At 40.4% G+C, this 11,784-nt stretch overlaps 1 protein-coding gene across 3 annotated transcripts; it reads right to left on the bottom strand.

Moving 5' to 3' along the window:
• Positions 1–1,161: 1,161 nt before the first annotated feature.
• hmg20b (high mobility group 20B) lies at positions 1,162–7,887 on the bottom strand. Of its 3 annotated transcripts, none has more exons than XM_041849197.2 (9): positions 7,652–7,887; positions 4,592–4,693; positions 3,539–3,742; positions 3,109–3,229; positions 2,921–2,976; positions 2,736–2,805; positions 2,423–2,638; positions 1,996–2,128; positions 1,162–1,780 (listed from the first exon to the last, which is right to left on the bottom strand). In XM_041849197.2, the coding sequence occupies exons 2-9, from the start codon at positions 4,667–4,669 to the stop codon at positions 1,768–1,770; spliced, it is 891 nt and encodes a 296-aa protein (XP_041705131.1). In that variant the 5' UTR covers positions 4,670–4,693; positions 7,652–7,887; the 3' UTR covers positions 1,162–1,767. The 3 variants fall into 3 exon arrangements, with proteins under 3 accessions (XP_041705131.1, XP_041705130.1, XP_041705129.1); XM_041849196.2 differs by lacking the exon at positions 7,652–7,887 and adding an exon at positions 5,061–5,183 and having other exon boundaries at positions 1,985–2,128; XM_041849195.2 differs by lacking the exon at positions 7,652–7,887 and adding an exon at positions 5,061–5,182.
• Between the last annotated feature and the right edge of the window lie 3,897 nt (positions 7,888–11,784).

The raw sequence follows: 11,784 nt of genomic DNA, 5'->3' as shown, positions 1-11,784 counted from the left end.
TTGTTCAGCACCACCACAGTAAGGACAGTTCCCGAGACTGACGTCACGGCAGTGCTGAAGGGATGGACCAATGTTTGGCAGTCGGAACACTTCACCTTAACGTTTCGTGGCACCGCTGAAAATCCTAAATGTAGACAACAGCATCTTCTAACCTCAGTTAACTGGACCTAAAATAGGATTATAAAGGTTCTTCAAGTCCACTACCAAGAATGACTACAAGCAAGTAGACTAGCCCTAGTGCGTACTTTGTGTAAAAAAGCAGGGACGAATACATTAAAGTAGAGAAGTTATCTATTCAATATCTTACATGCCATTTGCACCTTGACATAATTATATTCTGTGCCTAGAATTAGTCTGCCTCTCCTTGTTCCAATCCCAAGCTTTTAGAAACACCTATTACAGGGCATACTTTGAGGAGGCAATTGGAATGTATTTGTTTTGTCCTTGAAGGGGCAATCCGCTGTTTTGCTATATACTGTAAATGTTTTTACTTATAAATTAATGATATGCACCCATTGATTCTTGAAGAATATAACTTATAAATGCCTCATTAGCTTAGTTCAACTGTCTCACCCCATCAGAACCCAAAATATAAGCTTGTTTTACTCCAATGTCTGTAAACAAACACTCTATAGATATCATGGATGTTCATTCCTTGCATCCATAGCTGTCTATGAATTTGAGTGGTTACATTTCTCCAGCCCCATCCCTCAGCTTTTGAAACAGGGACAGGGAAAACACTTTGTTATCGTTTATACTGCTGATTGTCACTTTAATCAAGTGTTACTATAGTAAAAACACACTGGGAAAGGCCTACAGTGAATGAAGTAGATCTAAACCACTTCAATCTGTCAATACTGAGAGTGGATTGAAAAGTAAATCCATGAATGGAAAATTATTACATTAATTCAAACTTAAAGAAACTGAGGAGAACCCTATCAAGCTAACTGACAATGTTTCTAATTGGAGCTATACCACCCTCTGGTGGGGATCTAGAAAGTCAGTCCAAAATCTGTTTTTCTGTACTTCTGTCCATTGTAAAGTGGGGCCAGCAGGTGCTATCTACAGCTATTGAGTCATCAGGCCATTTCAGACAACAACCTCCATGCATCACTATAGGCTCTATGTGCTTCACATTCATCCTTAATGACATCCGGAAAATTACACACATTTACTTTTATTGCAAATTGATAAAACAATTACAAAGGAGAAAAACATCCAATTCGAATGAATACAAATAAACCACAACATAAATCCCTTAATCCAAAACTGCCCACTACAAAACTAATATCAATGACATTACAAAAAAGTATTCTGAAAACATTGCTATAACCTTTGCCAGTTCATTTTGTCTCTCATTGGACACCCGTACACTTCCGCAACCTCATTTCAAGTGAAAACACTTGGAAAACACTTAATTCACTCCAAATGCCATAAAAGGCATGTCAACTGTTTCTTCCGTTTAACTTTTAACAAACCAAATGAACTACAGATGGAAACAGTTAAGGCAGTTTTTACATAATGACTGTTTACACCAAGCCTCAAAGGCTTATATTCACCACCAAAACTGTACAAGACTGTACACACATGCAGATGTACCACAGAGTAATGGTATATGGACTGAGCCTTGTGTTTTATCTGTTTGTAATCTGTTACATCAGATAGACATCCCACCTATCGCTTGACTTCACTGCGAGAGGCAATGATTGGACCTGTCGTTGCACCATCTGGGATCCACAACAAGTGGGAATGGGTGTGGATGTCTTCTCATAGTTTCTCACTGAAAATTAAGAGAGGGATAAGACTATTAGAATAGTGTGATCATCCATAAACAACAAGGTAAGTTGTTGTACTGTATGCACACAGATCTAGCAAGCATTTAAATTTGACACAACATTATAGATGAATGGTAATGCACAAGACTGTAGGTAATTTATGTTCCCTGAGATAACTCAGTACATCTCAAGGTATTAGATCTTCTCACAGGTGTGTTACCTGTCCAGGTGAGAAAGGACATCACGGAGCTGAGCCAGCAAAACACGGTGCTCATGAGGGTTGCTCTCCAGAGTACCACTCAGGCGACTCAGGTAAGAGTCCAGGGTACCAAGAGAGGGGGTTTCACCTGTGCCTGGAGACAAAGTGTAGTGAAACTAAGGATTCAATTCCTATATGAATAAGATTGGGGGTTGATGGAAGAAAATTTAAAAAAATTGTAGTTTAAAATAATTTGAAAACATTAGAACTGAATTTGTATGTTTCAAAATGTCTTGCTAAGGACAAGTCATTTTATGTTTTTACGTCTACAAACTACTTTCAAGGTAAGGAAACTTAACACAAGTAAAAGCAGCCAAATCATACAGGGAGACTGGGCTAAGTATCAGGGTCCGAGATGGATGAGAGGGCCCAGTGACAGGGTGCTGACCTGGCAGGGCCACAGTGGACAGGCTGCTGACGAGGGTGTGTTTGATGGCCAGCAGGTGCCTGTGCAGAGCCTGCGTCCGGAGCTCATCCTGCCCCAGTTCAGCTTCCAGTCTCTCTTTAGCGCTGTACATGTCTGAAATGTGCTTCTGCAACACTGCGTTCTGCTCCTCGAACTCCACGTTGGCTTTGCGTAAACGCCGCAGCTCCGCTTCCCGGACTGGGAGCAAAGAAACAACCATTAGTAAGGAAATCGTTTGTACTTTCTTCACTGAAACAGTGTTTGTCCCAGAGACGCTCCTCTGCCTGTCTCATACCCTTGTTCTGGTCCAGGAATTCCTCTGTAAATATTGGAACATCAAATCTGTTGGACAGATGATCTGAACCCTAGAGGACATAATTCAAAACAAATCAACCCGTAAAAACATGGCACAAACTCAGAAGTAAGCCTACTCATAACACCTATTCAGAAACACAACACATTATGTAAGGATAACTGTACCTTCAGAGCAGCTGATCCAGAACTGTTAGCATTGATAATGACAGATGGAGACTCCTCTGAAATAAAAGAGAACATTATTTAAACGCTAAAAGAAGAAAAATGAACAAAATACATAAAAACTGAAAGGAACAGTTTTAACCACCCTGTCAAACTAATGAAATAGAAGGTAGATGTGTCACAACTCTGACCTCTCTTGACCTTCTTGTCCTGGATCTTGGCACTGGTGATCTGATAGGCCTCACTTTGTTGGTATTCTCTCAACTCCCGGGCATACTGCAGCTTCTCTCGCTCCGCCTCATCCAGGAAGCGCTGTCAGGTCAGCACACAAGCAAACGTTAGTCCACTCCAGACACACGCAGAAGATATCTCAATACACTGATGGTAGCTTGCATTCCCAGGCTTCTCCTCAACATGATAGCCTGTAGTTTTGAAGGCCTACCTGGGCTTATCAAACAGATCTGGCTAGCCTATAAATATTCATATAAATATAACTATGCATAATGCTAGTGAATGCACTGCCACTAAATACTAAATACAAGCCTGGGGCAAAAGAGTGTGTAATTGTTCCTACATTCTACAACTACATTTCTCTTTCCAACCCATAAAGCCTGAAGGTACCTGTTTGTCATGAGGTGCCAAGCGGCTCCACTCCGCGCCCAGCCTCTTGGTGATTTCTGGAAAGGGCAGGTCTGGGTGCTTGGCACGGATCTGCTCCCGCCGTTCATTCAGGAAGCGCACATATCCTGTCACTGGTGCCTTGGGACCGTTGGGCAACACCTTCTTTCTCTTCTTACCCTTGGGCCAACCTCTCTTCTTCACAGGCTGGAAGGAAAGAGAAAGGACATGTGATCCAGGATGAAAGGATAAAATGATAGCCATGTGAAAGTGTGTATCAAGAATTAGGAAACATAGCATGACATCATCATCACAATGTTTATATGCTCTTCTCCCATTTAAAGGCCCAGTGCAGTCAAAATTCTGTTTCTCATGTGTTTTGTATCATATTGTACAACAGCTGATGAAGCTAACACTGTAAAGACATTTGATCAGTGTTATTTCCTGATAGTTGCTGGTTGAAAACACAATCTACACAGGACCTTCTAATCAGCAGGTTTTGCATGGGTGGAGTTTTGGCTTGCCTGGTGACATCACCAGGCGGTATAAGTTAATACAGACCAATAACTAAGAGAGTTCCAAACCGCTAGTTTTTAAATTACGTAACGGAAAGGTCTAAGTGGGATCCTTGGTATGTCAAAATCTGACATCACCCCATTGAAGTTGAAATGTAAAATGGTTAAGGTTTAGGTTGAGATGTACCAAGGAGCCTGGATTGCACTAACCATTACATATCCCTCCCCACTCAGATAACTCCAGACAGTCCTAGCAAAATTATTGCTTGAGAAATAGTTTTTGTTAAAAAGCTATTTATGTTTCTTTTTGACCAATTTAATGGAAATCATTACAGTAAGGGACTTCATTGTTACACAGAAAGTATTTGATATTAGGATAAAAACGGTTGCATTGGGCCTTTAAGCTAGATCAGTTCATAGCATGGTAGCAACATGTGAGAAACAATGAGATAATCATACAGTGGGTAGTCTGTGTATACACAGAGTAAGACAGTACTGTTATTCATATCAGTATGTATGAGGTCATTTCCCCTTCTCTTGCCTCTTCTTGTGCTGCATCTGAGGACTGCATGCCTCTTGGTGGAGGTCCATCATTCTGCTCCTGCTTCACACCTCCCATGATATCGTTATCCCAGTGATTGATCTGCAAGTGGGATACATTACATAGGATTTGAAAACACGTCTAGGGAGGTATTAGTACTTTATACTCACTCATTGAGTTTGTCAGAGGAATATGGTTATATGAAGGACGGAACTATATCAGATCTGCAGTTTGTCATTCTACATTTTTAACCTAGCTCTTGATCATGACTCTCAGTTCCATTACATTACACATAAAAGTCATTGGACGAAGGCATCTTCTGTACGGGTGAGTTTTGTTAAGAGCCCCGATGCTCGGTTTGAACATTAACACGCATCGCTTGCGGTACGGTTTTGGAAGCATAAAGACCTTATCTTTCATATCAGCAAGAAATAATTGTCAAAAAACTAAAGGTTAAATTGATACACACCTTTATAGGGTTAGGTTTCCCAGACGGCCATATTTCCATGCTTAAAGCGCTTGTTTACGGAAAAAATACAGAAGAAAGAGTGGACTACCTGTGCTAATTAGCTATCTGCATCTTCGAACACCTGTGTAAACGGAAGATAGATGCCAGAAAAAATGTGTCACTGAAAAATACTGTCGGCTGCAACTGTGTTAAAACCGGTTAAAACAGTAAGTGTGCATCTTGCATTTGTGAAATTATTTTTGATTTGATATGAAAGTAGAGGAATTTATGTTTCTAGAACCGTACCGCAATTGAGAATCGATTCACGTTTAGATGGAAGTATTTGGCTGTTTTGGCTTCCAGAGCCAATTCGCCTTTAAACAGAATATAAATGTAACCTAACTAGCTACAAGAGTGGTGTTATCTCCTGTCGGATTAAAGGCATGCAAAAACGAAAACTGTATCTCCTTTTTACAGCTAACTTTCTATTAGTTCGCCTAATTTCAGTTTATGTGAAAAAACAAGCAAGTATAGTGAAGAGAATCTAAACTGCTGTGAAATATATTTTTCATAACCAAAAATATTGTATTTTCAGCTGTTTGAAGCTGGTATAAAAAACAAAAATTAAAAGACACAAAAACGAAAATTAAGGAAGCATAGAAATAGAGCACATAGAACATATCTACTAGTTCTTAGACTTGCTTTCAATGAGAATGACAGATCTATAACTCACATTTCTATGTGAATTTGGTCGGGTCGCTCTGTCGTTTCCTGGTTGCTAAAATTCTACACTGTTCGCTCAATTTCTATTTATGTGAGAAAACAATTACTGAATAGTATAGGAAATCATTTCTATATATACTTGTATTCATTCGAATTTGATGTTTTTCTCCTTTGTAATTGTTTTATCAATTTGCAATAAAAGTAAATGTGTGTAATCATCTAAATCGCTGTGAAATATATTTTCAATAACAAAGAATATAGTTTTTACTGCTGTTTGAAGCTGGTAGTCCAAAACAGTTGTTTGAAGCTGGTGGACCTAAAGTTACTTTTGGTTTTGGTCCACCAGCTTCAAACAGCTGTAAAAACGATTTTTTTCGTTATTGAAAATAAATTTCACACCGATTTAAAACTGAAATTGAGCGAACAGTGTAGAATTTTTGCTTACAGGAAATGACAGAGCAATTTCCACTAGATAAGACAGCCACAAAGTCAGAAAAGCTTTCCCATTTTCACTACAGATGCCACTCCTGTGGGAGAAATCAATAGGCGAATATCAATCACAACCCTGTTGGGTAAGTAATGCTGTGAAACACTATCATTCCATTAGCGCCAGATATTATGGTCATTTTCTGAAAGTACAATGCAAAAATGTAATTAAAAAATTCTGACTAGCACCTTTAAAAACAGATCAATATATTTGGTTTAAAACTACTGCTTTTGTCATATGCGCCAGTCCGTAATGAGACTGAACGCAGCTGTACTTTTTAGACCAAAAAATCGGCCGCTCCTCCCATAAACGTCTCTAGCCTGACATGAATTCTTGGATTTGAGGGTTAAGCTATCATTCAAACGAAAGCCAACCCCTGCCGCTATTTACATTTTAGTTATTTAGCAGACGCTCTTATCCAGAGCGGCTTATAGTAGGGAGTGCATACATTTTCGTACTTTTAGAAACCGATGTGAGGGTGGTGGTTAGTTGAAATTATCCAGTCAAAAGTGTTCTGTTTCCTTTTCCGTATTGGCCATCTACCGAAACAAAATTCTCACAGAGACATAAATTGATAAATGGCTACGACAGGTTGTCATCTATTGACAAATATAAGCAGTATACCCAAGTTCATTGAGGTTTGTCTGTTAAAGAAGCGCAAACGGTAGACGTCACCAAGGTTATTGTCCCAGTTCCGTTGATTTCAATACAATATCCATGTGAGTGATTAATTTGCGCGCGCTATTGATTACAGTAGAACAAAGCTAATTAATTCCAGTTTTGAGTGACCGCTTGGTAAATATTGGTGCGTGTGCAGTTTATACGGTACTCATTTAGCGAAATACAAGTAATCTGAACAGTGTGTAGGGATTAACTTTTATGTATTTGTCTTAAAAATATAACAATTTATTTCAGCATATCAATTATGAATTTGCACACTTAAAACCGGTGTTTTGACCCTCAACTCAGCCATAAATCAAAAAGACTTGACAACATGAAGCAGTAACAGTATCATTTTCAATGTATGTTTTACGAATATAAATGGTACTTTTAACATTATTTAACATAATTTTATTTAAGCAGGTCAACACTACTGAATGAGCCTACTGAATGAGCCCAAAAACGATGATTTATTGATTTAGATTATACTTGTGAAATCGTCAAAATATGTTTGGCCTGGCTACTGTAGAGCGAGCTAAATAAATAGCTAACTAATTTTGCCTAGCAAACATCGATGGGACGGACAATGCCGGGAAACGGTCAGTACACTCGCTGAACAGGTAAATATGCGTCAGAGATGTGATGAAATATGCCAACAAGAACATTTATCTGACAATAATATTAATTTGAATATACTTTAATGTAATTATTTAGCTAACCTAGATAACATTTTATTACTCACCCCTTATCTTGGGCTCTCAACCTAACACCAGAGACGGAAGATGAAGCGAGACATCCCACTCCCTCATTTTTTCTGTTTTAATGGAAGTCGATGAACTAAGTAGACCAGACCCTGCTGCTATCGCATTGGTGTACTGTCTACGGGAGAGCCACCCCCTTAAGTAGACCGAAACTGACCATATTTTCCGACGGAAAACGTCTTGAATGAATCTTCATTTATCGTCCATCTTTGATCTAACTTCAGGAAGAGCGTATTCTCATTGCCGATTGGCTGACACAATAACTCCCACATGATTGGTTAGTTAATTCTGAGCGATGCACACCGGGAGGCATGGGCTGCGTTCAGTACGTTTGTACGCTCTGGAACGTTCAATTCACGGTGCTGTACTGAACGACCAGTTGAAAAACGGGGAGCGGTTGGGTTGTGGGTTGGGGAACGCTGTCAGCACGGCCACTTCCCCACAGATAGAACAATGAAACAGATATTTCACCGGATGTATAAATGTGAAGCATCCGCTTGGCTTATCCACTCACTACCAAATATGGTAGTGAGAGGAAGCCCACTGGCTGGCAGTGGGAGAAGATGGAACGAGATTGATTTTGGCAGACATTCTGCACATTTTCTCATCGATGAAACATTTGATCTCAATACAGTTATGTTCCCAAAACTAGAATATGTTATGAACAGAGTGGACTACGTTTTGTAGACTTTACCCTTTGCAAAAGTTTTTAAAAGTCGTGTTGTTTAGAAGGAGTGCAAATGCAAATTGAACTATTGCACACACGCACTTCACAAAGCAGGCGTTCCCTAATGGAAATATGCAGATGTATGCTAGAACGCGCCAATAGGATCTTGCCAGCTCGCGCTTGGCTCTGCCTACCCCCTTGCTTGTTCTGCCCACTATGACTCATTTTGTTCCCATTGGAAATGACAGGCTGTGGTCAATCTTGGTTTAATTATACAAATATTTGACTTCTCTTTAAATACCTGACTCATTGCTTCAAGCCACACCTCTATGGAGCGAGATACCTGCCAAAAGGTTGAACGTACGTGTCGTTAGGATTGTAAGAAAATCCATACGTAAATTGCTAGAATAGTAATAAAAGCCATGCGTGAAACGTAAACGTGAAATTTCATCTGTTAACATACAAACACCATGTTACGATTATGGACTAATATTTTACGTTTGAACAAATCTTGTGTTGCAATTCTGACATATAATAATACCTTTCAGAGTTTTGGCAGTTTTATCTCAGCAACAATTTTTTGGTTTACACCAAATGGCCTCTGAGGAGTGTTACGAGAACAAGCATAACACAGTAAAAAAAAAAAAACGGAAGTCAGGGAAACCGGAAAGAGGTATCCTGCACGTTTTCATGTTAAAGGTCTCCATTCTCTATTACTCCTCAGTTGAGTTTACTTCACTTTACGTAGCTAATGTAATGGATTTGTTTGCCAGCACAAGTCTAGATAGCACTAGCTGTATTAAGCCTACAACAGTGAAGTTTCAGTCCGCTAGGTGTATCTCTACAGCATAGGCATATCTCTGGGTGACGTGGACATCCTCATGCATGCACCTTATCAAAATATGACTAATTCAATATTGCACCATCCCATTCTCTGGGCTCTGTCTGCAATCATAACCAGTAGTATCTACCAGGAATAATGAAACATAGAATAATAATAGATGTTTGGTGAATCTATGAATTATGTATGACCACTGGAGTCTTTGCCACTCAAAATAATTTTGTTATTGAATATTATGATATTTATTTCATCACTCAAAATCTTGCCAAAGCATATTCAGGAGGGGTTAATATGAATTTTAAATGATTTGACATGATTTATATGAATCGGGTCATGAACATATGGACTTTGAAATGAACAAGGGAGAGGTTAAACGTAGGCTAAGTCTGGCATAAGCTTATTCCCACACTTTACAATAACTCTGTTGCAGTGGTCTTAGGTAGTCTCCATATAGGCTATTCCTTCCATCGCAACACTGCTGCCCAGTTGAAGAGCTTGTGATCTCCATGCAGCACCACAGCACCATGCGCCGTCGGAAAAGCACCCCTTAGCCTCAGAAAATGCCCTTCTGGAGGCATGCAGCCATAGAGTCATTATACCCTAATGTAGGCCTATTTGTCTACTAGCCAAATAAAGTGCAGAGCATGCATGATGCGTGCAACTCGGCATTCCAACATATTTGAACATTTAATTCATCCTTCATTCAGTTCAGTCAGTCAGTATGTCATCCATTCAGTCATTTGTCTGAGTTGCAATAGGAACTAAATCAAAGAGAATAGAACAGTCTTATCCATTTATTTATTGAAATCCATGTGTGTATTCAAAATTATCTAAATTCTCAAAAGTCCAAACTTTAATAATTCAATGTTTAATTTAGGCCTATCCAAATAAAACATAGGCCTTCAACTTGTAGGCATTGCCAAAAGATTGAATGTAGTTATCGTTAGGATCGTAAGAAAATCCATGCGTAAATTGTTAGGATTGTAAGAAAAGCCATGCGTGAAACATGAAACGTAAACGTCAAATTAGATCTGCAAACATACAAACCCTATGTTACGACTATGAATGAACATTTACACGTTCAATTCTTACTTTATGTCTCCATTTACTTGGTTACAGATCTTTTTTTTTAAATACAAATTTTGTCAGTAATGTGGCATCTGCAAAGGACATGAATCGAACGTAGCTAGTCGAAATTAGCTAGTCAATCAAGCAACTCTAGCCCAGACATTAGGAGTTACTTTGCACCAGTAGATGGCGTAGTATAGGCTTGGGCCTTCAGCAAATGACTTGTGTGAGATTGATAAAGACACAAAAGAGCCTTGTCTAGAATAACCACCTGAGCTGCAAAATAAAAAAGTAAATATGATTTAGGCTAGGCCTATACCGCTATCTAAATATGCCATGCTGTTGTGTGTTATTTAATGGCCATATAATTGCATCATTTATTTTCCCAGTCTGCTGTTCCCACATGCTTCAAGATGGCCACCATTGTTCCTCTACCCAAGAAAGCAAAGGTAACTGAACTAAATGAAAATTGCCCCGTAGCACTCACCTCTGTCATCATGAAGTGCTTTTAGAGACTAGTCAAGGATCATATCACCTCTACCTTACCTGTCACCCTAGACCCACTTCAATGTGCTTACTGCCCCAATAGATCCACAGACGATGCAATCACCATCACACTGCACACTGCCCTATCGCATCTGGACAAGAGGAATACCTATGTAAGAATGCTGTTCATTAACTATAGCTCAGCATTCAACACCATAGTACCCTCCAAGCTCATCATTAAGCTCGAGGTCCTGGGTCTGAACCCCGCCCTGTGCAACTGGGTCCTGGACTTCCTGACGGGCCGCCACAGGTGGTGAAGGTAGGAAACAACATCTCCACTTCGCTGATCCTCAACACTGGGGCCCCACAAGGGTGCATGCTCAGCCCCCTCCTGTACTCCCTGTTCACCCATGACTCCGTGGCCAAGCATGCCTCCAACTCAATCATCAAGTTTGCAGACGACACAACAGTAGTAGGCTTGATTACCAACAATGACGAGACCGCCTACAGGGAGGAGGTGAGGGCTCTGGGAGTGTGGTGCCAGGAAAATAACCTCTCACTCAACGTCAACAAAACAAAGGAGATGATCGTGGACTTCAGGAAACAGCAGAGGGTGTAACCCCCTATCTACATTGACGGGACCGCAGTGGAGAAGGTGGAAAGCTTCAAGTTCCTTGGCGTACACATCACTGACAAACTGAAATGGTCCACCCACGCAGACAGTGTGGTGAAGAAGGCGCAACAGAGCCTCTTCAACCTCAGAAGGCTGAAGAAATTTGGCTTGGCACCTAAAACCCTCACAAACTTTAACAGATGCACAATTGAGAGCATCCTGTCGGGCTGTATCACCGCCTGGTACGGCAACTACACCGCCCGCAACCGCAGGGCTCTCCAGAGGGTGGTGTGGTCTGCCGAACGCATTACCGGGGGCAAACTACCCGCCCTCCAAGACACCTACAGCACCCGATGTCACAGGAAGGCCAAAAAGATCATCAAGGACATCAACCACCCGAGCCACTGCCTGTTCACCCTGCTATCATCCAGAAGGCGAG

Source organism: Coregonus clupeaformis, chromosome 26, assembly GCF_020615455.1.
Source record: "Coregonus clupeaformis isolate EN_2021a chromosome 26, ASM2061545v1, whole genome shotgun sequence".
Taxonomy (NCBI): Eukaryota; Metazoa; Chordata; class Actinopteri; order Salmoniformes; family Salmonidae; genus Coregonus; species Coregonus clupeaformis.
The sequence above is the reverse complement of the archived record's forward strand: the minus strand, read 5'-3'. Positions and strand labels throughout refer to the sequence as shown.